This window comes from Lepidochelys kempii, chromosome 1, assembly GCF_965140265.1.
Source record: "Lepidochelys kempii isolate rLepKem1 chromosome 1, rLepKem1.hap2, whole genome shotgun sequence".
Lineage (NCBI taxonomy): Eukaryota > Metazoa > Chordata > Testudines > Cheloniidae > Lepidochelys > Lepidochelys kempii.
Window position 1 is genome coordinate 296,307,167 of NC_133256.1, and position 27,539 is coordinate 296,334,705.

At 42.2% G+C, this 27,539-nt stretch overlaps 1 protein-coding gene across 4 annotated transcripts in view; it reads left to right on the forward strand.

Annotated features, from left to right (window-relative positions):
- PRICKLE1 (prickle planar cell polarity protein 1) overlaps nucleotides 1-27,539 on the forward strand; it is a 107,302-nt gene that overhangs the window by 71,636 nt on the left and 8,127 nt on the right. The window contains exons 1-3 of one of the 4 annotated variants that reach the window (XM_073328019.1): nucleotides 17,315-17,444; nucleotides 18,349-18,420; nucleotides 25,910-26,092. In XM_073328019.1, coding sequence (XP_073184120.1) covers nucleotides 25,961-26,092 — 132 coding nt within the window. In that variant the 5' untranslated portion in view covers nucleotides 17,315-17,444; nucleotides 18,349-18,420; nucleotides 25,910-25,960. Of the gene's footprint in view, nucleotides 1-17,314; nucleotides 17,445-18,348; nucleotides 18,421-25,909; nucleotides 26,093-27,539 lie in introns of those variants that run through there. The other 3 variants (XM_073328020.1, XM_073328018.1, XM_073328021.1) reach the window with 3 other exon arrangements.

Below are 27,539 nucleotides of genomic sequence, written 5' to 3' on the forward strand. Positions count from 1 at the left end.
TCATTCAGGTCTAATCTGCCATAAAGACATGGCCAGCACACCTTTAATCTGCCAAAGGAACGTTCCACTGTCCTCTGGCACTTACTTATCCTGTTGTTAAACCACTCCTTACTGCTGTCCAGGTTCCCATGTAGGTTTTCGTGAGTCATGGCTGTAAGGGGTACGCTGGGGTCTTCCAGGATCGCTATGGGCATTTCAACATCCCCCACTGTAATCTTCTGGTCTGAAAAGAAAGTCCCTGCTTGTAGCTTTCTATACAGGCCAGTGTTCCTGAAGATGCATGCATCATGCACCTTCCCGGACCACCCCACGTTGATGTCAGAGAAACGCCCACGATGATCCACAAGTGCCTGCAACACCATGGAGAAACTTCCTATTGATGTACTCCATCACAAGATGGTCTTTTGCCAAAATTGGAATATGTGTGCCATCTATTGCCTTCCACAGTTCTGCAAAGCCATCCACTATTTCATGCACATTTCCAAGAGTCACGGTCGTCCGTAGCAGGAGTCGATTAATTGCCCTGTACACTTGCATTAATGAAACTCCAGTGGTCGACTTTTCCACTCCAAATTGATTCACGACCAACTTGAAGCAGTCTGGTGTAGCCAGCTTCCACACAGTGATTGCGACACGCTTCTCTACCTATAGGGCAGCTCTCATTCTGGTGTCCTTGTCCCGCAGTGCTGGAGTGAGCTCCGCACACAGTTCCAGGAAGGTGGCTTTCCACATCCAAAAGTTCTGTAGCCACTGCTCATCATCCCACACCTGCACGATGATACAATCCAACAATTCAGTGCTTGTTTCCTGAGCCCAGAAGCAATGGCCCACCCTCTGCAGCTGTTCTGTGAATGCCAAAAGCAATCTACAGTTGCTCTTATGCATATCACACAGTATGTCAGGCAACTGGGGGTCGTCTTCAGTTAGGAACTTTGCAATTACCTGCACTGCGATCCATGATGCCTTCATGACAGTTAACAGAGCATAGGAGAGCAGTGCGGGATCCATCCCTTCTCACAAACAAGGGCCATTGAAAAATACTGAGAAAGAAAGCCGGAAGCCCATGGAATGCTGGGACAGAAAGCAATGCACCATGGGACATTAAGCCTGGTCCCAAGATGCGCCACGATCCACTCTGCCTTCCCACAAGGCCTAGCGGTGTTGAGCTGGACTATGGGATAGGTACCCACAGTGCACTGCTCACGCAGTCGATGCTAGTGCCCCAAGTGTGGACATGTTTTCCTGACAGAGGGAGTGAGTGTGAACATGCAATACCAATTTTAATTATAGCACCTTTTGAGTGTTGACATAACTTTTGTCAACAAAACTCTGTAGTGTAGACAAGGCCTTAGTAAGGGAGCTTTTTCCTCATTTCTACCTTTCAAGGATAAGCCTCAGCTGAATTTGAAGAAATGGACTAAACCCATTGCCATTAAAAAAAATTTTTTTTTTTAAACCCACAACTTAAAAACATACCTGTAGTAAAACAAAATCAGATTTGAACTATGTTACATCTCTGATTGATGATAACATAAGTGTCTGGAAACAGAATTTCTTCCAGTTCCTGTATCACATATGACGTTTCTGTATAAGTAGAAGAGGAAATTTTAGAAAAGCTGAGAACGACAGAAATAGTTTTGACAGAGGGAGCATGGCCTGGCCTGCCAAATAAGCAAGCCTAGTAAACAGAGTAGTGAGCGTCTATTGAAGTGGAAATAATGTCTGGCTTTGAGAGAGATGTTTTGTTGTTATTCAACAGGAAGTAGACTGTCTTCAGACTTAGGTGCCTGTAATATATGGGAGACTAATAGCCATTTAGCTATTGATCTTCCTTTGCAAAGATTGAAACAGTATCTCTTTTTTGTGATGCATTTTGGTAGGGTTGACCAGCACTGGGTCTTGACAGCTCATAAATCTGTTGGTATCTCTTCTGCCCCTGCTACTTTGCTGTCCAAATGAAAGTTAACAAAGTATAATGTATGTTTATCCTGATAGACCAGCAATTTATTAATGTCGACATTACATCACTGTCTGCCTTCAGGATGGCATGTGAGATGAATTTAGTAAACCAAAGTGGATGCAGTGTTGTTGTAGCCATGTCAGTCTCAGGATAAGAGAGAGGCAAAGTAGGTGAGGTAATATCTTTTATTGGACCAACTTCTGTTGGTGAGAGACAAGCTTTTGAGCTTAAAGAAAAGGAATACTTGTGGCACCTTAGAGACTAACCAATTTATTTGAGCATAAGCTTTCGTGAGCTACAGCTCATTTCATACACAGCTTGTCTCACCTACAGAAATTGGTCCAATAAAATATATTACCTCACCTAGATTGCAAACCAAATTAACAGTTCTCCTAAACTGTTGTCTCTTCTGTATGAGTTGTGTTGGAACTTGGTGCACTTATATACAAATTTAGCATGTGGGTCTCTGAAAAATGACTCTGTGAAAACAGGAGAGTTCCATGATTGTTGGGTCTCATTGATCGCCAGAGTAAATTTGCCTACTTTAAGCAAAAAGATGACTGTCACTGCCATCCCTGCATTCCAGCCTAGAATTTAAAACTGGGTTGTCTTCTTTCTGACTTGTGTATCATCAGTAATAGACATCTTCCAGGTCAAACTCTGTTCTCATTGTAACTACATTGTCTTTAAATTCTGGCCTCAGGTGTGCCTATTCAGCTACATGGCCTGTAACAGGCATGCCTAAGTATAACTGAGTCATTATTTACACAAGAAAATTGTCCTGATCTAATTAAAATTGGTTGAGAAAATGATATAGTGTAGATGCTCTAGTTTTGGTTTAAGAGTGTAGTACTGATTTTATCTGAAGGAAGTTGCACTAATGGTTAACTAAATCAGTTTCTAAACCAATTTGGCTAAATTGATTCAATTGTGACATGTATACAAGGTCTAAGAGCAGAATTTCTGTAACTAGGCATTTGACATACATAAAGCTAACATGATTCATTGCATCCACAAAGCAGACTTTTCTCTGGCATAATAGAGAAGTTAAAAGTACATAGATAAGCAAACAATGGTGTCCACAATCTTCCATGTTGCACAACTGCTTCTGCTGGTGCCACAGGCAAAGCATTGTGGTGCATGTATTACAATGCACTTGATTAGACAGTCCCTTCTACACAACCAACCAAGCAAACAAACCTCAGAACCAAACAATTGTGTTAGAATCTGGTTAGAAACAAGTCAGTCGTGGTATAGCTGTTCGTGATCAAGGCCTACACAGTACTATACTCACTCAGTTACTCATGTTGTGTGTGGACATCAGCCATGTGGAGTCAATCATGTTAAAAATCAGGTTACAATCTTAATCAAAATCTTTAGGGGTTAGCAATTACTATAAAGATGCTTTAAGAGTCCTGTCAGTTCAAGACCAAAGTCCGGCCAAATCCACTAACAAAATGCTCTAACACATTTTAATTTCTTTCCTTGTTACTTCAGAGCAGAATCATGGTCTAACATCTGTACCAATACTATACTAGATATACAGTAAATGAAAGGAATAAATTAAAGTTCAAAAACAACTTTTAAGACAGCTATCCTTTGTACATATATTTCAGAACAGAGGTATTTGATTTCACTGGGCCGGTGCTAGTTGTAACTGTGTTCAAATTCAAACATGATTGTATCAAAAAGCATTCTACCGATGCGTCTGATTAGATGCATAACTGCCACATTCTCTATACTCTACAAGCGATGGTATTGTGGATGTAAGCACAATAAGTGAGCAAGATTATTTTCTGATTTAGCTTATCTGTTAATAAACTAATGCTAATATTCAGAGCAGAAAAATAGAATCCAGGAGGCACCATATAGATACTGGTGTCCTCCGATTTGGACCTTCAGAGTCCTTTGTGTTAGCACAAAACTATCCTTCTCCATTTGTACCTGCATTGTTTTCTTTTCTCCTTTTTTCCTCCTCTCTCTTGGTCTCTTTTCCATCTGTATTTTATTTTCACCATTGTTTCTTTGCCCATCACCTAATCCTTTCTCTTCTACCTACCCCTCGTACATTGGCTCTCTTCCCACAATGGTCCAGTCTCCTGCTCAGTCCTTTCTCTCTTTGAATTTATCCAATAGCTCTGGTTCTGTCTGCCTCACTCCACAGGTATCTCAGGATTGTGGATTGTGCTGCTGTTCTATGTCTCCTGCTGACAAAGCGCTTTCCACACCTGTGCTTTTGTCAGTGTAAGTTATGTCAGTCAGGCGTGTGGTTTTTTCCACACCCCTGAGAGACATAAGTTTTACCGACAAAAGTGCTAATGTAGACATAGTCCTAGTGTCTAGCACAGAGGTGAGTAAACTTTTTTTGGCCCGAGGGCCACATTGGGGGTTGTGAAACTATATATGGTGGCCCAGGTAGGGAAGACTGTGCCCCCCCTAAACAGCCTGGCCCCTACCCCCTATCTGCCCCCTGATTGCCCCCCTCAGAACCCCCGACCCATCCAACCCCCCCTGCTCCTTGTCCCCTAACTGCCCCCTTCTGGGACCCCCAACCCTAACCACACTCAAGACCCCACCCCCATCCAAACCCCCTGCTCCCTGTCCGCTGATTGCCCCGACCCCTATGCACACCCCTGCCCCCTGACAGGCCTCCTCCCCCCCTCCCGGGACTCCCACGCCTATCCAATCGCTCCCTGTTGCTTGACTGCCCCCCAGGGCCTCCTGCCCCTTATCCAACCCCCCCCACCCTTACCATGCCGCTCAGAGTGGCAGGAGCCCACAGCCGCGTGGCCCAGCCAGAGCCAGCCATGCCACCCAGAGCACTGGCGCGCGGTGAGGTGAGGTGAGGCTGCGGGGGGAGGCGGTGGGAGCTAGCCTCCCCGGCCGGGAGCTCAGGGGGTGAGCAGGATGGTCCCACAGGCTGGATGTGGCCCGTGGGCTGTAGTTTGCCCACCTCTGGTCTAGCACAATAGAGCCCCATTCTTGGTTTGCCATAAGCACTACCATAATAAATAATGAATGCTCCCCAATTGTTTTTGGATAGAGAAGAGAGAAAGGAGGAAGTCTTGATTATTCCTCAGGAGTTGCTAAGGGAGGGAAGAACGGAAGGGGAAATATTGATCTCTGCCTGTAGCCCTGGAATTAAAGATACTTCATTTGGCCTGAGTGAGCATGATAGCAGAGCCAAATGTGTGGCTGTCATTCCAGATGAGTGACACTTGGCAGGGGTGCAGACGGTGAAAACTGAAAGTTAAAGGACACGTCTGCATTGGGAATTTTCAGCACTTTTCATCCCACTGGTCTAGCTTTGCCGATGGTGGCAACGGGGAAGTGCTAGTACAGACAAAGATACAGTTTAGGGTATAGTTGTTAAAATACCTGTACCCCCCTCACTACCACCAATAGAACTGCACTTGTGCTAGGTAGTGGTTTTCAATCTGTGGTCCAACCCGCGCGGATCTGCAGATTACGTCTAAGATTTCCAAAGGGGTCTGCACCTCCATTTGAAATTTTTTAGGGGTCTGCAATTTCAAGTGAAAGAAGTTGAAACCCACTGTGCTAGACTGACGGTGGGGAAATTGTTAGTGTAGACAAGAACAAGGGCCAGACTTATAAAATTATATGCGGAGACGCCTAAAAATGCAGTTAGGCACCTAGTGGGATTTACAAATCCGAAAGCAGGTTAGGAACCTAACTACCATTAAAGTCTAAATGCCTTTATAAATATGGCCCATGGAAACTTTTCAGAAGAAACTATACTCATGGTATGTCTACACCACAGTCACAGATGTGACTGTAGCTGAGGTACGCATACCGGTGCTAGCTTTAATCTAGCTAGTGCTACTAAAAATAGCACTGAAGATGTGTGCCGTGGCTCCCGTGGGGGAACGTACAAATCTGATCAGAATCCTAGGTATGTACTTGTGTTGCTCGTCTGTGCCGGGGCCATTGCTGCCACATCTTCACTGCTATTTTAACTGTGCTAGGTAGACTAAAGCTAGCGCAGATATGCGTATCTGAACTGCAATCACATTTCCAACTTCAGTGTAAACATACCCTTGGAGGCCCAACTTATTCCCATGGGAGAGAGAACACCTCAAGTCATGATGGGGCTCTAGAAGAAATTTCTGTGAGGACTCGCTTGAGGAAAACCTCCCTGCATCATCCTCTTTGCTCCTCATAGCAAAGCCTATCAAGCCTGCTGTTTTCCAAACCTGGCAGATCCCCAGGGATCTGTGTGGGCCTCCAGAAGCTATAACCATCCATCTAGTGGCTCTGGCAGGCCTCTTACCCTCACACTTTCAGGGACTTCTCTGACTATAGCCCCCAGGAACCCTGGCATGGACAGGGCTGGATTAACCTTTTTTGGGCCCAGTGCCAAACATATTTATGGGCCCCCACAAGGGCAATGGGGCATGGCGCGGGGGTCAGGAGTGGTCAGTCCCTGGAGCGAGGCACCAGTCAGGGGAAATGAGACATAGCACGACGGGGATGGCACTGCTCTGCCCAGCCCAGAGTGAGGGCACACTTTAGAAACCAGCAGCCACCAGACATACACTGCATCACTCATAGACATTAAGGTCAGAAGGGATCATTATGATCATCTAGTCTGACCTCCTACACAATGCAGGCCACAGAATCTCACCCACCCACTCCTGCAATAAACATCTCACCTATGTCTGAGCTATTGAAGTCCTCAAATCATGGTTTAAAGACTTCAAGGTACAGAGAATCCTCCAGCAAGTGACCCGTGCCCCATGCTACAGAGGAAGGCGAAAAACCCCCAGGGCCTCTGCCAATCTGCCCTGGAGGAAAATTCCTTCCCAACCCCAAATATGGCGATCAGCTGAACCCTGAGCATGTGGGCAAGATTCACCAGCAAGATACCCAGGAAAGAATTCTCTGTAGTAACTCAGATCCCACCCTATTTAACATCCCATCACAGGCCATTGGGCCTATTTACCATGAATATTTAAAGATCATTTAATTGCCAAAATCATGTTATCCCATCATACCATCTCCTCCATAAACTTATCGAGTTTAATCTTGAAACCAGATAGGTCTTTTGCCCCCCCTGCTTCCCTTGGAAGGCTATTCCAGAACTTCACTCCTCTGATGGTTAGAAACCTTCATCTAATTTCAAGTCTAAACTTCCTGATGGCCAGTTTATATCCATTTGTTCTTGTGTCCACATTGGTACTGAGCTTAAATAATTCCTCTCCCTCTCTGGTATTTATTCCTCTGATATATTTATAGAGAGCAATCATATCTCCCCTCAACCTTCTTTTGGTTAGGCTAAACAAGCCAAGCTTCTTGAGTCTCCTTTCATAAAACAGATTTTCCATTCCTCAGATCATCCTAGTAGCCCTTCTCTGTACCTGATCCAGTTTGAATTCATCCTTCTTAAACATGGGAGACCAGAACTGGACACAGTATTCCATATGAGGTCTCACTAGTACCATTATACAGGGCACTGACGCCTCCACATCTCTATTGGAAGTACCTCTCCTGATGCATCCCAAGAGTGCATTAGCTTTTTTCACGGTCATATCACATTGGCGGCTCATAGTCATCCTATGATCAACCAATACTCCAAGGTCCTTCTCCGTTACTTCAAATTGATGCATCCCCAGCTTATAACTAAAATTCTTGTTATTAATCCCTAAATGCATGACCTTACACTTCTCACTATTAAATTTCATCCTATTAGAACTCCAGTTTACAAGGTCATCCAGATCCTCCTGTATGATATCCTGGTCCTTCTCTAAATTAGCAATACCTCCCAGCTTTGTATCATCCACAAACTTTATTAGAACACTCCCACTTTTTGTGCCAAGGTCAGTAATAAAAAGATTAAATAAGATTGGTCCCAAAACCGATCCCTGAGGAACTCCACTGGCAACCTCAAGCCTGACAGTTTACCTTTCAGTATGACCTGCTGTAGTCTCCCTTTTAACCAATTCCTTATCCACCTTTCAATTTTCATAGTGATCCCCATCTTTTCCAATTTAACTAATAATTCCCCATGTGGCACCATATCAAACGCCTTACTGAAACCTAGGTAAATTAGATCCACTGCATTTCCTTTGTCTAAAAAATCTGTTACTTTCTCAAAGAAGGAGATCAGGTTGGTGGCACGATCTACCTTTTGTAAAACTATGTTGTATTTTGTCCCATTTACCATTGACCTCAATGTCCTTAACTACTTTCTCCTTCAAAATTTTTTCCAAGCCCTTGCATACTACAGGTGTCAAACTAACAGGCCTGTAGTTACCTGGATCACTTTTTGCCCCTTTCTTAAAAATAGGAACTGTGTTAGCAATTCTCCAGTCATGCAGTACAACTCCTGAGTTTACAGATTCATTAAAAAGTCTTGCTAATGGGCTTGCAATTTCATGTGCCGATTCCTTTAATATTCTTGGATGAAGATATCCAGGCCCACCGATTTAGTCCCATTAAGCTGTTCGAGTTTCACTTCTACCTCAGATATGGTAATATCTACCTCCATATCCTCATTCCCATTTGTCATGTTACCATTATCCCTAAGATCCTCATTAAAGACTGAGGCAAAGTATTTGTTTAGATATTAGGCCATGCCTAGATTATCCTTAACCTCCACTCCATCTTTAGTGTTTAACGGTCCCACTTCTTCTTTCTTTGTTTTCTTCTTATTTATATGGCTATAGAACCTTTTACTATTGGTTTTAATTCCCTTTGCAAGGTCCAACTCTACTTGACTTTTAGCCTTTCTCACTTTATCCCTACATGTTCTGACCTCAATAAGGTAGCTTTGCTTGCTCATCCAGCTTGGTCTACAACTCCTGCCAATGAATTTTTTCCCCTTTCTTGGGATGCAGGTTTCTGATAGCTTCTGCAGCTTGACTTGAAGTAATCCTGGGCCTCCTCTGCCTCTAGATCCTTAAATTCTTCAATCCAGTCCACTTCCCTAACTAATTTCCTTAATTTTTGAAAGTCAGCCCTTCTGAAATCAAAAACCCTAGTCGCAGATTTATTTTTGTTTATCCTTCTGTTCAGTTTGAACTGAATTAGCTCATGATCACTTGAACCCAGGTTGTCCCATACAGCTATTTCTTCTATGAGGTCCTCACTACTCACCAAATCAAATCTAAAATGGCATCCCCTCTTGTTGGTTCAGCAACTTCTTGATGAAGGAATCCATTAGCTATCGCATCTAGGAAAATCTGAGCCCTATTATTATTACTAGCACTTGTTCTCCAGTGTATATCTGGGAAGTTAGTCTCCCATGATCACACAGTTTCCATCAGTATTTACTTTATTAAAAACATTAAGAGGGCTCTATCCATATCCAAATTAGATGCCGGCCGTCTATAGCACACCCCAAGCACTATCACAGGGGAGACTCTAGTAGTTTTCTTCCCCAATGTGATTTTTGTCCAGACGGACTCTGTCTTATCCATTCCATTGCATCTTATTTCTTTACATTCTACCTCATCATTGATATACAGTACTACTCCACCAACTTTTACCTTTATTTCTGTCTTTCCTAAACAGCACATACCCTTCAATACCTGTAGTCCAGTCATGACGACTATTCCACCATGTTTCTGTTATCCCTAGAATATCTGGTTTCACTTCCTGCACCAGTAGCTCCATTTCGTTACCTAGGCTCCTCGCATTGGTGTGCAAACATCTTAATTTTTGCTGTTTGTCCGTGCGTAATCGGGTAAAGAATGTGAGCAAGGCCATTCTACAACCAGTATGACCTATTAGACTGGTATCCACACTGCCCTTCCTCCTTATGTCCATTCTCCTACCCATGGCTGTATCCTTTCTTACTTTGTTTTCTTCCCTCTCAATGCTAAAATCCGGCGTGGAGATTACCTGGACATCTCCCAACCATCTCCCCCAAATTCCTAGTTTAAAGCTCTCTTAATCAGTTGTCTCAGCCTCCATCCTAGAAGTCTATTTCCTTCCCTACTCAGATGAAGTCCATCCCAAGAGAACTGTCCTCTGTCCATAAATGCATCCCAGCAGTCATACATCCCAAAGCCCTCCTTATAGCACCACTGCCTAAGCCATCTGTTGATAGTCATAATCTTGTCACATCTTTGTTTCCCTTCTCTAGGAACAGACAGAATCCCACTGAAGATTTATACCTGAGCCTCGATTTCCTTAAGTGTCTTCCCCACCCTGGCATAGTCTCCGTTGATACGTTCCAGTGAGAATCTACCGGTATCATTTGTTCCCACATGAAGGACAATCAGTGGATTCTTTCCCGCTCCCTTTAGGATCCTTTTCAACTTCAGGTCCACATCCCGTATCTTAGCACCTGGAAGACAGCACACCTTTCTATTGTCTGGATCAACTCTGGTTACAGGCCTGTCTATTCTTCTCAGTAAGGAGTCCCTGATCACGTAGGCCTGCCTTTTCCTGGTGATGGTGCGATTCTCCGGTCTATCCCCTGTTCCCTCTGGCTGTAAATTCTTTCCATTCCTATTCTCCCTTGTAATCCTCTTCAAGCCATCCTGTATCCTCCTGGGGCTCATATTTGGTGTAGTCTCCATTGACTCTTCCCCTTTTCCTATAGGGCTAGTTGCTCTTCTCTTCTTTCTTGCCCTTTCACCTTCAGTGACCACCTGCTGAGCCCCTTCTTCATTTTCCAACTCTGCAAACCTGTTCTTGAGCTCTATTTCTCCTTCACTAGCCTGTCTTTTGCTCTGCCTGGTTCTTTTAGTCACATGCTTCCACTGTCCATTTTCTTCACCCAGCAGTCTCCCTCGGAATTCTTCATTCCTGCTTCCATCTGCCAGTCTGAGTTTTTCCCTTCAGCTGCCTCATGTCTTTGCTCCATAATCCACTTGAACCCCCTTCTAAACTCAACCAGACTTTCCACTTGCATCTCCAATCCTCGGATCTTCTCTTCCATCAGCTCTGTCAGACAGCACTTCATGCAGATGAAACTCTTTCCCGGTACCCCCTCCAGGATCATGTACATACCGCAGCTTCCACATCCAGTCATCTTCATTGCATCTTCCACTACATGGGTCACTCCCACTGCTGCCTCTGTCTCTGTCATAGCCTTCCCACCTAAATCCTGTTAATCTGGGGAACACAAACCACACCAAAACACCACCACCCACAGCAAAAACAAACCCCAAATGAGCACCGCAATACAAACTCCCCTGTTTACAGCTCTGTTTGCTGGCTCCTGGGCCACTGCAGCTGTCTGTGCTGCTGCCTGACTGGCTGGCTACCTTTATAGGACCCCTACTCAGAGAAGCCCCGCCCCCTAATCGGGGCTCAGCTTCTCTCCCAGCACAAAGCCCCTACAAGCCTCTACACATACAAATAATACAAATACAAAAACTTTCTCCTCCAACAGTATTCCCACTCAGACTCCTGTTTACAGCCCTGTTTACACACTGCCTCCCAGCCCAGTGCCCCCCAACAGACTCCCCACCAACACCTATGCCCAACAGCCCCCTGCCCAGAGACATCCCCCACAGACTCCCCACCACAACTGCACAGCGCTCTGCATACCACCACAACCACCACCACCCAGTGCCCCCCACTACACTCACCAGCCCCACTGGGAGGTGACCGTGTCCACCAGGCTGAGCCGGCAGTGTGGCTATTGCTGGTCCGCCCCTCAGGAGCAGCACGATCAGCCAGGCTGGAGTTGGGCCTGCCCAAGCTGATCTCCCACGGGACCCACTTGCTGGGTGGGGCCTGGCCGAGTCCTCCGTGCTGCCCCCCCTCCACCAGCCGAGACTGGTCCAACCTCTGCACCAGTCCCTGGTGGCTCGGTCCCAGGGAGATGTGCTGGGCCCCTGCAGGTAGTGGGCTGCAGTGACTGATTGAAGGTGGAACCATTCTGGGGAGCAGGACAGACCCCTGGAATGTGACCCCCGAGAGCCTCCCCCACGGCCAGCAGCCCTACCCAGCCACATGATGGCGCCTGGCTGCTGGGCGGTGAGTCCCTTACAGGCAAGAGGACCTGCTGGCTGGGAGCCACTCACACAGCAAGGCCAGGCTCTTGACTGCCCAAGGTGAGGGGCCAGACCTGGCGTGTGGACAGGTCATGAGTTAGGGCACCCGGGGCTGTTTTAATGTGCTCTAACTCGCAAGTGTAGCCATGCCTTTAGTGTAGACAAGCCCTACATCTCTCAGTGCTGTAGCTTTTTCCAGTGTAGACCTACCCATAGTGAGTGACAATCCCTGCTTCAGAGAGTTTGTCTTATTAGTTCTCTAGTTTTCCATAGAAGTTTCCAAGCAAAAGGGATAGAAAAGACATGGATTGTTAATATTCAACAGCAAAAATAATGCATCGGGGGAGGTCAGGGAGAATAAAAGGTATTTCCGACGTTTCAGTTTTTAATGAATGATTAATAGAATTGGTAGAGATGCTCAGTTGACCACCAGAGGGAGATTATTCAACTCAACAAATAAAAACACTGAAATTGACAAAATCTGGATGAATACATGCCATATTTGACTTTTTAATTTAAAAAAATTATTGTGACTTCATAAAAAAAAACAGTTAAAAAATCATGGTGTTTATTACCAATAGAATTACTTCATGCAAATGAAGTTGGATTTAGGCATGGGAAGTTGACTAGTTGATATACCAGAGATATTGCAATTCCCCCCTCCCAGTAATGGCCAGGTCTCACAACTCTGTGCAGGTGTACCCCTCTGTTGAATCCCCTTGACTTCAGAATGGTTCTGTACAGGTGCAGTGGTCCACCTAATCAGAACAAGTAGAGCCAATGACAGGGGAGTAAAAGGAGAACAGAGCAGAACAGTACCTATCCTACCAGACTTGGGGCTGGTTATCAGGTAGGTGTTGTGATAACTAGACATAGATGAGTAGATGAATATTTTATATTTCTTCTCATAGGTATCATATTGTGGATCCATTGGGTATCTGGGTCTGCCATTTATAATGATGTCACTACAGACAATACTGGTCCTCTTTGCTGTTTCTGGCCATGCCATCACCACCACACCTGTTACTCAGCATTGTATGAATCTGTAATGTTTCTCTCAGGCGTATGTCTTTTTAAGAGATTTATGTGCTTCCATTGGATTTAGAATGGTGATAAAGAATTAAAAGATTGATCAAGTTAGTCACTCTACTAGAGTTTAAATAGAGAAAGCTCCTTTCAAACTGCAAAGGGAATTTTAATGTCTGACTGCATGTCTTGTGAAGCAATATTAACCTATTTTTTGTAATAGAGATCACATATTTTTCATCCGTGATTTCTAATGCTGTTGATTTGTGATAAGATTTGATGTAATGGACCAAACCGTTGATCCATCAAGTTTCATATCCTTGTGGTCTGCTAATGCCCGATCATTATTAATCAACTATTCCATAGTGTTTTCATGGAAGGGGAAAAGTTTCTTCCTGTTCCATGTTGCAGTGTATGTATGCCCTGGCATACGATATTGGATATTCTCATTTCAGAATTCATGACTAAAATGTTGATTTGTCTTAATGTTACCCAGCCAGTAGCAATAAGTAGCTTAACTTCATGCATGAAATTGCATCCTATTTCCCATGTAAAAAAGAGGTTTAATATTTTCCATTTCTGAACACAGTTCATGTATCTGACCCCTTTCCACAAACAAATTTATTTTTGAATGATTGGCTCTATACCATGAATAGATAATTTTAAAGCAGTCTTTTTCACCTCATAAAATGAAGTCTAAATACAGGTTGGAGATGTGGGAAAATGGTTGCAGTTGGTTGCAGAGTAGAGGCCGTGTTAGTCTGTATTCCCCCCCAAAAAAAGAGTACTAGTGGCACCTTAGAGACTAACCAATTTATTTGAGCATAAGCTTTCATGAGCTACAGTATCCATTGAAGTGAGCTGTAGCTCACGAAAGCTTATGCTCAAATAAATTGGTTAGTCTCTAAGGTGCCACTAGTACTCCTTTTCTTTCTTCTTAGCAGTCACCCAAAAAGCAATCCACACCAGTCTTCCCGCTGACTGAAACAAAAGGCAGCCCTTGAGGGGCCCAGTTATGACTCATGCCTTTCCTTTTCTGAATGTGTTTGCCCTTGACAATAACAATGCCTTTCAGACAAGATTGACTCCTCTTAGCACCCTGTGGATATAGTCTGTCTCATTCAAATTTAATTTTTGTAGGCAGTATTAACTGTCTGCTAACTACTTCGTTACTATCTCATATGCAATAGCCTGTAAAGTTAACAATGCTGTGGAAAATGTAACAAACAAGTAACTGTGAATGTTCCACAGTAGTTGACACTTCCACCCTCCATATAAATAGTTGAATGCTGTACATAATGGGATAATCATGAAGCCGTATCTAGTTAGCTAGTGTATAGTTGATTTTAAACAAAAGTTTTAGAAGTGATCGGCCTCATATAATTATAATTTCATGTTAGATGCTTTACTACTGGAGAATATGCATCTATGCCAAGCTTTAGGAGAAAGGAGTGCATGTCTGATTAATGTTGTGACCTGTCCAAAACTAGACATCTCTATAAAAATGCTACATAGTTTCATTCAGAACAAGAGGCATTTATGCCTTTGACCTAGAGATAAAGTACTAATAAATTATCTTTGATAATTATTTCCCTAGGAAAGCAAAGAACAGTTAGGAATAGGAAAAAGGAAATATGACCTAGGTGTTCACGGTTAAATTCACAGTTCTGTAGAGGAAACTGCCTGTCAGCCTTTGAAGTCAAATGTGGGAGGGAAGGCGCAAAAGCCAGTTTATTTCAAGCTGGAGGAAAGGCTACACCTTTTAAAAATGCAGAGTGAAGTAAAAGCGACAGCTATGTTAGTGGTTCCTCCCTTTTTGAATATTTATTGTCAAAGATGGAATCAACATTGGCTGCTAGCCAAGCATGTCTGCATGACAAACACTATTGTCTGACCAAGGCTAAATCTTTTCTAAATAGACTCTACACCTAAAGCCATAAGCCTCTGGTATCTCTGCCCTCTAATAAATACTAAATTTTTCCTCATCTGTACTTGGCACTGGAGAGAGAGAAACTATTCGAGTTTTACCACTGAGCTATTCATTTCACCAAACTGTTTACAGCAACATGTTTGTGTATTTTTAAATGTTAAGCTTTACGATAGGGCCTTTTCTGTTCAGTTGGGTGCAGAACCATATGTGCAACTAATCTCCTTAACTATGCCCTGTGAGAGAGAAATTGTTCTTGGGTAACATTTTTTTTTTTAAAAATTGACATTCTACCTTACATTGCTGTTTGTCCACCAGCACTTTATAAATGCAGAGACTTCATATGACTCAGATACTACAGCAACTATAAATACTACATGTATGTATAGATTTGTATTCTGATAGTGTTACCTTTGTATGTAAAGCAGTATTTACAGTCTACTGTTGGCCATAGTCCCTAGGTACTGATATCTAATGTGTATAAAATAAATTATTTTAGATTATATACTGTAGCTATTAAAGAGTTCTTAATTTATTTTTGTAATTATGCAAATATATACAATATCCAGATTCATTATGATGCCATAGTACACCTTTCAGTCTTGCACATGAAAACATTGACTCTACTACTCTGAAATTCTTTCCTCTTGCTTCAAACGGTTTAGTGATGTATTTAATGAAGGGATTTTTTTGTATTAAATCCTATATAAAATATTTGTCACATTTGTATAATACTATTCATGGGGCTGCTTTGAATTTTGCTAGTGTATTACTACTAATTGTCAGGTTTCAGAGTAGCAGCCCTGTTAGTCTATATTCGCAAAAAGAAAAGGAGTACTTGTGGCACCTTAGAGACTAAATTCGTTAGTCTCTAAGGTGCCACAAGTACTCCTTTTCTTACTACTAATTGTAGCTCACTTTTGACACCTTCCACTATCCTGTTTGATTTAAGTACACAGACTTTTACCTGGCATTGTTCCTTTCTCTGTCTCATGGAGTGACACAAAATAGCTCTCTTCATCAGGCTTATCTGACTTTATTTATGTTAAGGACCTCTTCAAAATGGTCAGAAACTTATTAAATTCTGGCCCAGTGGGCTGACTTCATTGTTATGGGCAAGTTTTGAGATGATTGTTAAGGACGGCGGCCTCCCATATTCCGAGAGTGGTGTGCTGGAACGAAAAGGGAAGTTTACACAGGCGTTTTAAAATGTTTGCTTCAGTGCTTGTAGAACTGATTGGGCTCCCTGGAGCTCATGAAATGGAAGATAAGGGATTTCTCAAGTAACACTTCTAGTTTGTAGTAACTTGTAGTTTATATAGGATCACAGATGACTGACAGTTCCTGGAAGTGGACAGTCTAACGATTAATGTTGGAGGAATTATAGACTGAACAGAGGTCAGATCTTAGTACACTCTAATGTATAGGCAGGAAGGCTTTCCACACAATGGGGGGTGTGGTGGGAGATCTATTACAAGCACAAATAGCATTAGGGAAGCAAGGGGGGGTGGGATAATATATGTACTCAGTACTGTGACTTAAGCTTTTATTACTTCTAAAAATATTCAGTCCCTGGAGTAGATAGTTGGCTGAGGGAACCTTTTTGCCTTGTACAGGTTCCTTCCCAAAATGAACGTGCATCTTCTTAGCCAGCGGTAGGAATGAAAGGGAAGGATGATTCTGAGCACTGCCTGCCAAAAAAAGAAGAGGCCCTTGTTCTGGTGCCTTCTGCCTCCTCCAACAGCTGTAGGCTTGATGCTGTATTGGTAAGGGCTGGTTCCTCCTCCCGATGCGCTGTGCACCACTGAAGTGGGGGGTTAATGAGAACATCTCTGTGTGCGGGGAGGGGGTATGCGGTCTAGGGGGACTGCTGACGGGAGCTAGTGTTTATGTTGGAGGATGTTGTAAACAGCCTCCGGGAGGAGTAAGGAGCTTCTTGAGGTGGGTGTGTTGGGGAGGCGGGCGGTTAGGGGCTGTGTGTGTGTGTTGGGCGGGGGGGTGGCTGGTGGACTGTAAGGAAGCCGGGGGTCTTTGAGGAGGCTGGGGGGCTCTGTGTGTTGGGGGAGACTGGGCTGTGTGGCTGCCTGAGGGGGTGTGGGGGCTCTGAGGAAGCTGCCTGAGGAGGAGGCTGAGGGCTCCAGGGAGCTGGGGGGAGGCGGACTCGGGGGGCTCTGAGGAAGCTGCCTGAGGGCTGGGGGCTCCAGGGAGCTGGGGGGAGGCTGACTTGAGGGATGTGCGGGGAGGCTGGGGGGAGGCTGACTGAGGGCTGTGTTTAAGAACTACCAGCGCATTTGGGGAGGGGCAGGGCTTGTGCTCGGGAGGCTGCTCTGTCCTGTCTCTGCAACCTGGCGGGAGGGGAGGGGGTGCCCGCCCGGCCGCCCGTGTCGCCTCAGGCGGAGGGAGGCGCAGGTAGTGTGCGGGCGGCGCTGCCGGGCACTGCAGGCCTGCTGAGGTGGGGAAAGCAGCAGCGCGAGGCTGGGGGCCGCTGCCCCGGCTGCACTGGCCGCTGCCCCAGCCCTGCCCGTAGAGCCCGGGGCCGCCCGCCGGGTGGGAGTCGAAGGTAAGGAGCCTGCAGGTCGGCGCGGCGGCTTCTCCGCCCGGCTGCGGGGATGCTCTGGCAGCCGCGGGACGCGCAGCCCCTGGGGCGGGGGCGATTCTCCCGAGGGACCCCCCCAGTTTCCATCGCCCCGCGATGGGACAAGGGAGCCGCTCTCCCCGGGGACAGCAGGGCACCGCGCTCCGTCTCCCCAGGGCCCGGCGGCGCGGGAGCCCCCAAGAGCCCGCTTCTGGCTCACAAGCCCGGCTGGGAGCCGCGACCCCAGCGCCCGTCCCCGGGCTGCAGTCCCCAGCAACTCGCTCCCCGGCCCGCTGGGGCTGGGCGCTCGCTCTGCCCTGGCCGGCGGCACGGGAGCTGGCGGCCCCAGCCTGGGGGAGGGATAGCTCAGTGGTGTGAGCATTGGCCTGCTAAACCCAGGGTTGTGAGTTCAATCCTTGAGGGGGCCATTTAGGGATCTGGGGCAAAAATTGGGGATTGGTCCTGCTTTGAGCAGGGGTTGGACGAGATGACCTCCTGAGGTCCCTTCCAACCCGATAGTCTATGATTCTATGGGCCGTCGCGGCTGCCGTTTGCGATCTGCCGGCTACTGTGTCCTGTTTCTTGGCGTTTGAAGCAGTGGAGGGTGGGAGTGGCGGAAGGGGACTTAGTTTAAAATAGCAATTGCAAGTGGCCAGGGGAAGCAGCGAGCGCCGAGTCTGCAGGGGTCGGAGCTGGGGAGCTTCGCCTCCCGCTGCAGCTTGCGCCAGGGCTCCCCTTTTAAAAGAGGTAACGTGCCGCTTGTTGTAGCCACTTAACCGTTAGGGCTTGGCTGCAAGGGAGGTTAATTGGATGTTGATACCTTATTACTGCTGCTGTGAGCTAAGAAAGCCAGGTCTGTTTGAGCTGCGTTTGCTCTAACTGTTCACAGACGTCTCCTGTGCTACTTGACATACGAGATGGCATCACATTTGATCCTATTCACTCAACAAACCTCCCACTGGTGAGTAGTTACATGTGCACTTTTGTTGTCAGCTGGCCCTGGGACACAAGGCCTGCCTGAAATGCAGGTGGTCTCTCTAAGATTAAAATGATCGTTTTAAACTAGTCTCCACAATGACTTGGCCTTGAAATAATAGGTTTAAGAGAGGATTTCTTTTGGCAGTGTGTCTGGTATTTAGAGTTGAGTATTGAGAGGGGTCTTGCCTCTTGTTTGCTATACATGCTTGTTGCCATGAAGTGCAAGTACACTCATGGTTTTAGCCTGCAATTGTTAATCCCCTTTTATCGTTTTTAAAAAACATGATAATGTGCAGGAACAATCAATGTCAGTTCTTCAGAATTCTTCTTCAGCTGATTTCTTCTTCAGAACACTTGACAGATAAGATGACCTTTTAAAAATGTGCATGTATGTATATTTAAATTTTCCTCATTAATCTGTGTCAGAATAAACTGGGCTATGTGTGGAATTTTGTTTTTACAACTTGTGACTTCTTGAACACTTTCTTGAAGTATTTTCTCTGGAAACTTGTTTCCAATGAGTGCTGTAAGCTTTAACAAAGAACAGTGTTGTTCAGGAGCCAACAGGTGATGGGGTGAAACCTGAGTATATGTGTACATTGGAGTAAAGTCTGGCTGCTGTTTCCTACAGTCGTTTAAAATAGAAATTTTTTAAAAAAATCAATAGACTGTAAAGGGCTAGATTTCTTTCTCTCACTTTTAAAATCTGTGTACCCCATTATGGAAAATAAAGATCTTATTAGAACAGTGCTTCCTAAACTATTGATTCTTGTATAACCACAGCATGCAGTTTGTTTTTATATGGAGCCAAATAAAATAACCCAAATCAGACATTTTGGCAAGGACAATGCTTTATAGTGTTTCCTCCTTTTGTTAAATTTAAGCAGTCTGTCTTTGCAATTTCAGAAGGCATTATTCATGAAAATAAAACAGTCTGAAATCATGAAAGAAAGTAATGCCAAATTTCCAGTGTGAAAAATTCTTTATTTTGGCATGTGTGTCAGTATGTGTGTGTGGTAATTACTCAACTCTGCTGTTGGTTGGTGTACATACTTAGATTAGGCATTATTTAGAAAATGTAGAAAACACATCAGCTTGATTTACTCTAAGGCCAATCAATATGTAATTAGCAATAAATACACTGTAGCAGTCTTTGAATTTTGCTGTATATCTTTAATAAAGTACAGTACTGTTTCTTTGATAGTTCACTAGATATTCTGTATATGTAAATAAGGTAAACCTCTGAAGCAGCTGTGGCTAAGTCCTGATAACGCCTAACACTTAAGTTGTAATATTTGGAACTGGGTCCAAATTTCTTTTACTGGGTGCCAAATCTGGTATCAAACGTTTTGCTAGATTTCAAAAATTAAGTTATTTTTAATGGGGAAGCAGGAAAACAAATTACTCTAGTTGCAGCAGTAAAGTGGGTTTTTCTGGTAATGCTTATACCGTTATTGGAATGTTTTTTGGTTGTATTTCTACTACAGACTCTGCTCCTCTTTAGGGTGAATTATCATATGAGGTAGAAAGAAAAGGAGTACCAGTGGCACCTTAGAGACCAACCAATTTATTTGAGCATAAGTTTTCGTGAGCTACAGCTCACTTCATCGGATGCATAAAGTACAGTACATAATCCCATTCACTTGCTTATTTAACGCCTAGTCTTAACCCTTTGGGCTGCAATTGCAGTATATTGTGAATGGATGCATGTGATATGCATCTTGTGTTCCCTATAGCCTTGTTAACAAGCAGTTTAACAAAAAAGTTGTTAAACAATTTGCCCTGCAGGACAGAGTTAAACAGCAGGGGTTGGGAAAGGAAATATGTGTCTTACTGAGCTCACAAATCATGACCTCTTCTATCTGATCAGCGGTGACCATAGAACTTACTCAGTGAGCTGGAAATCCTAACATAAGGATTAGTTTCACACTTGGATTTAACAATTCTCTAATATCCTTTCTCTAGGATGTGAATTTTAATATTTTATGTAACAATGGATTTATAATTAGGGATATGGACTCTTCACTCCTAAGAACTCTTCCTATTATTAAGTGACCGTAGATGACAATAAGTTTCACTAGTGTATATCTGTCTAACTTTTTTAATCACATTTTTCTTTTACATGGCTAATAATTATGAAGCCACTAGTGAAAGATTTTTCTCTTTGTAGATTGTGAAGCTTTATTAATGAGGGAGTGCTTGTAAATCTTAAAAACAAACTTGCTTTATTCTGTAGATGTCATGTAGTATCCTTTCTCAAAGTTTCAACAAGCTCATCTTAAGATATGTAACCATTTTGAAGCCTGTTACTTTAAAGAATGAGTACAACTGCAAAAATGTTTTAGCTCTAATCTGTTGCAGTTTTAATTCGCAAACCAATTTACGGACTCTTAAGAGGGTTGGGAAAATAATAATTTATAAACACATAATAGCTAAAATAGTTCTACAAGTACTGATTGTATTTTTAGTTTTCATATACTTCAGTTTAACATCAAACCTTCAGAAACATAATGGTCACAATCTGGTTCAATTTATGAATAATGTTTTTGGTATCTGGAATGCATCTCCTCCATGTTAATTATCCCAACCTTCCAATGAATGTAGGTTTAAATGGTAATTTATATCTATGTGGGCATGTGAGGTTTGTGGTGCTTCTTCCTTGCCCTTCCTAAAACTAACATATTGATAGCAACCCTGCCCTTTTCTTTTAGTTTTTCAATTTCAATTTGCCAGCTAAGGGAAGAACCTCTCTTTCCTTCACTCTCTCCCAAGAGCTGTTTCAACCTACTTCTTACCCATAAAGGAACTGGAGGTAGAGGGTGTAAGCTTTGAAGTGAATGTATTACTTTTTTAAAAAAATTCCAATGCATAGAAAAATGAGTAGAACTGGAGCTGTTCCCCCAAGTACTTTGGTCTGAAAGGAAACAAGGCTCTGCTACTTTCCTCCCCCGCTAAAGTCTTGTCCTCTTTTTGGAATTATATAACTCTGGCATTTATTGGTGCACTTTGTAAGTCTTAACGTTATCAAGGACAGCAGTTACCTACATAGAAATAGCACTTGACACTTATAATGCTATCTGCAAAGGGCTTTGTAAAATTAACTAGTCCACATAACCTTGTGAAATGAGTGAGTTTATCTTCTGTATTTTGCGGATGGAACAACTAAGCAAGAGAGGTTGACTTTTTCTGAGGCCACAGGGTATCAGTGTGGTCTTGACTTTCCCAGATTAATAGTTCAAAATGGAGTTTAAACAACTAGTACATGATCAGTTCAGTATCATTCAGGAAGTCATGGGTATATGGTATTGGGCACAGGGTTTCTTATTACTGACAGTGCTGAACACAACCTCGTCCTTGTCTACAGTGGCCAGTTGTGTGAAACAGTGCTGACCACAAGTAATGGGATTGTGAATTCATATTTTAACATGACTTATCTTCACTACCAAATTTAAACTTCTGGTTCTGGTATTCTGCTCAGACTACTAAAACCTCTCACTACAAATCAAAGTCTCCTTTAGTAAAGTGAAAGGAGGTGTTACTTTGCTCAGGTGTTACTGTCCATTCTTGACTAAGCTGTAAATAATGTAACACTTGAATTTTAAAATTATTCCATAACTAAATATTGGATATTTACACAAGTTATTGGAACAACCCAGTACTGTAGTTAGGTTTGATTCATACCAGTCTGGCTTATGACACTCTCTCCTTCATGGAATTAGCTAGTCCATTCTGAATATGGTTGACATTTTTTGTCCACAGAGTAGGAGGTGGTAGGCAGCCCTGATTCACCACCAGGAACAGTTCTGTTGACTATGACTTGACGGTTAAAAAGAAGAAAACTTTCTTTGCTGCGATGAAGGCATAAGATTTTTTGTTAATTGAAAAAATAAAAAAATCTTTATGCCATCATCAGTCACACTTCAAATGTGATTTCTCTTTCTGGTGGTCTGGCATTCTTTCTCCAGGCTTAATTTATATTCCAAGATGACCTGTGAGGATAGCATAAAACAAGAGGCTGTTAAGGATTTTCTGAATTTATTTTGTGATTTTTTTTAAACATTGATTTTTATTAAGAAACAATGCAAAGTACAAAACCATGACCGACTGACTTACAGCTTGTATATCTTTCCAAACAGAGACGATTTTCTATACTGACAGTGGAAGACATAAAATGTCCTACAGGGTTATTTGGAGTGGCCTTCTAGAGGAATCATTGATGAGCATTAGGCAGATCTCATCTGCGGCACAAAGCAATCATTTCACCCTTTAGAAAACTGACAACCAGTCTAAGAAAATCTACATGGTAGAGTAGATATGTACATTTATCTGTATATCTGATCATTGTATGAGAGCCACTAATATTTTGAGCAGCTATTCATCTTCCCTGGTATATTTCTGAATCAACAGGATTATAGTTACAAAGCTGAATATATCCAATTATTGTTCTGGCTTAAGAGTGTGAAGGCTAGACCAAAGATACTGTCTGAACTCTTCAGTATACTTGCTGATGTAGTTACTTCTTTCATATGAAACTTACTTTAGGCTTGCTATTCCATGATGGAGTCCACCATTAACTACTTAATTAAACTTTTTTTTTTTTAAAGGTAGACTCCTTTATTCATGGGGTCACTAAGCAGAATTAAGTTTTGAAAGGTGACAGTTTGACAAACACATTAATGTACATAATAGAGTAACAAGTGAGAAGTAGAAAATTTTAGGTGAGACTTCAAGTAGTTAGTGACACTTTAAAAATATGATCTATGTCATTTCAAATAAACATGTCATTTAATTTCATTAATTCTACAGAAGAATATTCTAAAGTAGTGTATATCTAGTACTTGGATCACCTTCCAAAATGACTTGGACTTTAAATGTGACTCATAAACATGATACATTGATCTCACAGCTGAGAATTATTTGGACACACGTATAATTGTGGTAGGGGTCAAGATACTCATCACAGTCCTACTACAACCATAACTAACAATAGCATCTTTTAGTAGCTACCAGAACATTGAGTTCCCAGCTTTATCCTAGTCCCTCTTGCCTGTTGCTATATGGGAATAGGAAGAGATCTTGGCTATGTCTACACTACATGATTTACAGTGGCGCAGCTGAACTGTTGTAGTGCTTCTGGTGAAGATACTCTAACATAGGGGTTCTCAAACTGGGGGTCAGGACCCCTTGGGGTCATGAGGTTATGATGTGTGGGGTCACAAGCTGTCAGCCTCCACCTCAAACCCCGCTTTGCCTTCTGTATTTATAATGGTGTTAAATATATTAAAAAGTGGTTTAATTTATAAGGGGGGGAGTCGCAGTCAGAGACTTGCTGTGTGAAAGGGGTCACCAGTACAAAAGTTTGAGAATCACTGCTCTAAGACGACAGGACTGTTAGCTTAATAAATTCTGCCTCTGCAAGAGGTGGTAGCTATGTTGGTAGGAGAAGCTCTCCCACCAACATAGCACCATCTACACCAGTGCTTAGGTCAGTATAACCTATGTCCCTCAGGGGTGTGGATTATTCACATCCCTGAGTGACATAAATTATACTGAAGTAATTTATAGTATTGACATAGCCTTAGATCTAAAATGAGATTATTGCTCTTGTTGTACTGGATGATTTTATTTCCACTAACCTGATGAGAAAGGAATTTCCTTTGTATCAACAAATTATCTCCTCTGTATCTGCTTTCAAAGGAAATTAGTTAAAAGATGTTTATCTATGTATTCTAGATATCCAAAGTGAACTTTAAGAGACCTACCTACTGATCATATTTATAAATTACTTATTGAATAGATGATCACTTCTTTTAGCAACAGTAATATTCAAGACAATATAATATCCACACTAAATTGCTTCAGACTTTCATTAACCCTTCCTAGTAATTGAGGATGGAATGAATGCACTGATGTTCATAAAGCTTTTTTACATAGAAGACATGAATGATCTGCACCTGTTTTAAAATGATGACTTGTTTGGAAGGTCACAAACTCTGAACAGTAGAAGAGGAAATGAGGTCATCTTTACTTTTGTTAAGGGTGAAGTAAAGTCAAATTTATTGGTTGGTTGTGCTAATCTCTGCCTTCTGGCATGCATGCAGTTTAAAATACTGCACAAAATAGCAAATGTAGAGGTTTTCCTACATGTTAACACTTAGCTTTCTTTATAATATGCACTGATAAACTTAATTTTAGTTTTAATTTATTCAGGTTTACTAAGTTTACCACTTCAACAAAAACTGAAATAAAATTTTAGGGATTTATTTAACATCCAACATGCTTTGTGAAAATGTGCAGTTCTTACAGTGGCTTGGATAGGAGATCTACTGTTGTACTTAGAATAATGAGTTATGATGTAAGCAATCTTTATTACAGTGCTGCTGTGCACTATAATAATAGTCTGTTGGCATCTCTTAATGTTTTTTTTTCAGGGTTTATAACTTTATTATTCTAACTAGCAGTGGGCTAAAATTAGTGGATAAATTCTCAAGGCATGTATAAACTTCATTATTCATGATTTTTGTTTTGGAAGCTTTTAGTATTGTAGCAATAGCAAAATGGAATAGTCAGTTTCATCTTTTTTTGTGAGGGTAGGAAGGTATGGACTAGCTCAACAATGGCTTAGGGTAAATGTGTATCTTAAAAAAAGATACATAGTGATTAAATGTTGTCTACTGCCATTTACGTTGAACGTTTGAAGGAGGAAAACTGACATACTGTACCTAAGGCATTGTCTACCTTGAGAAATTTAAGTCTTTCTTCCACCACTGATTTAGCACTGGTACATCTTCGTTGATATTGGCAATAGTGGGACTGGCAATGTGTCCAGCCACAGGTATTATACTGCTGTGATGTTTAGACCTGATTTGAGAGGGGTTACGTACCATGCTGATAAAATTTTCTATGGATGATATAGCATCAGTAGAGTTGCATCAGCACTTATGCCAATGATAAGAGAGGTTTCAGAGTAACAGCTGTGTTAGTCTGTATTCGCAAAAAGAAAAGGAGTACTTGTGGCACCTTATACTAACCAATTTATTTGAGCATAAGCTTTCGTGAGCTACAGCTTATGCTCAAATAAATTGGTTAGTCTCTAAGGTGCCACAAGTACTCCTTTTCTTAATGATAAGAGAGCTGCCTAAAATTCTGAATGTAAATGAAGTTTAATCATGCAATGCTATATACTGTTGGAGGAAATGTCTTCTTAATCCCAGGTGGTCAGGATGATTGTCCTGCCAAGACACTAATTAATTTTACTAAAGATCAGTATTTCATGCTATGCATATAATTCAAACTCCTAGTGACGTATCAATAAAAGCATCTACCCTTCATGATGTATTTTATAGCAGTCACTTTACCACAATAGTATTTCAAATATTTAACTTGGTTGATGCCCTTCTATGTCCACCCCAAGATCACTTCCATGAGGCTTTTCCTGTTTTGTTAACTCTTTTGTAATCTCATCTTTTCAGAACAGTTTCTTGATGAACTGCAACTGAATAGCTGACACCGCACACTACACTATGCCTTTGGAGATGGAGCCAAAAGTTAACAATCTTACCTTTGGGTGTCAACGAAGCTCAACATCCGATGACGACTCTGGCTGTGCCTTGGAAGAATATACCTGGGTCCCGCCAGGTCTTAGACCAGAACAGGTAGGAACTGAGACTCTTATTTTTAAAATTAATCAAAATAGCCATAATTTCTTACTAAATATCACGTGTTGCCACTGATAAAAGACTTGTTGTTTCGCTTCCTAATAAGACGTAAATTAAGTGTGCTTTAGCAGATTTTTTTTTTCCCCTAATGACCTATCTTAATGGAGAGAGAGGTTAAACAGCTTTGGTTATTGGGGAGGTTATATTAAAAGAAAATCATCACTGGACACTTTTATAATAGAAATAATAATATACTTTCCAATTCTTTATTTTTCTAAATAAGTAAACATTTGACATATGTGTGTGAAATGGGATGTTTCTTTAAATAGGATGTATTTAAACTAAACTATTTCTGGCACTGCTTTAAAATTGTTTAACTGAACATATTGCCACTTATTCATGCAGTGATTTCCCTCTTGCATGCTGTCTGGGGTTAACTTTTACTGTTGGAGGGGAGAAGAGTTTAGGACGGTTCCATTTTTTGTTTTGCACGGTTGTTTTTCCTCAACTAAACGGCCTAAAACTGAAAATGAAACCTTTTTAAGTATAATAATGGTAATGGAAATAGGACAGTGACACTACTTGCTGAGGGAGCAAGTTGCTACATTGATCAAATGTTCAAAAATAGGTTCTTAAATAAAATTCTAGTTAAAAAAGATCCAGCAACAGTACTGCAGGATTTGGTATAGATGATTCATAAGGTGTTTGACCAGCACTGAGTTCTGTTACTCCTGTATACATGGGTAAGGAGACTATGTGTAACATGTCAAGGGAGCTGAGCATCTCTAGTTCAGGTGGCCTGCTGATGTATGCAGGAGCAAAAGATCTACTTTTTGTTTTCCAGAGACTTTCTCTTCATGATTAAATTAAGAATAACAAGCCAACAAGAGCCATATATATGATGCACCATCTTTAAGGAAGATCCTTTTATCATACACTAGAGTTAAACAACCTTGAGGGACATGGGGAAGGGGGAACAACTAGCTAACAGCTACTTTAAACTCTTAAGGGAAATGCAGCAGAAATCACTCATTCTAGGTACCATCGGCTTAAAGATATTTTCACACAGATGACAACATCAGTGGCATTTTGCTTAGTATTATGAGAAACATGGGCATAGAGCAAACTAACACTAGAAGTTTCCTTCTTACTGCATGTTCTGCTTTGTTCTCTGTAAATAAACTCTGTTGGTTAGTGGACTTAAAAGTAGACTTAATTGAAACTCATTAATGTTCAGTTCTGTGTCAAAACCTTAACAGTGATTTGTACTACTTTTTCCACTTAACTTGATTGAGGAAGTAGTGATTCTTTTTTCATTTGTCTTAACTAAAATACCTAGTCCAAGTGATTGACCAAAGCATCATTTAAATACAGATAGCAGGTAACAGATTGTCTGTCTGCAACAATCAGCTCTTATTTACAGCCTCAGGCCTTGTGACAAGCT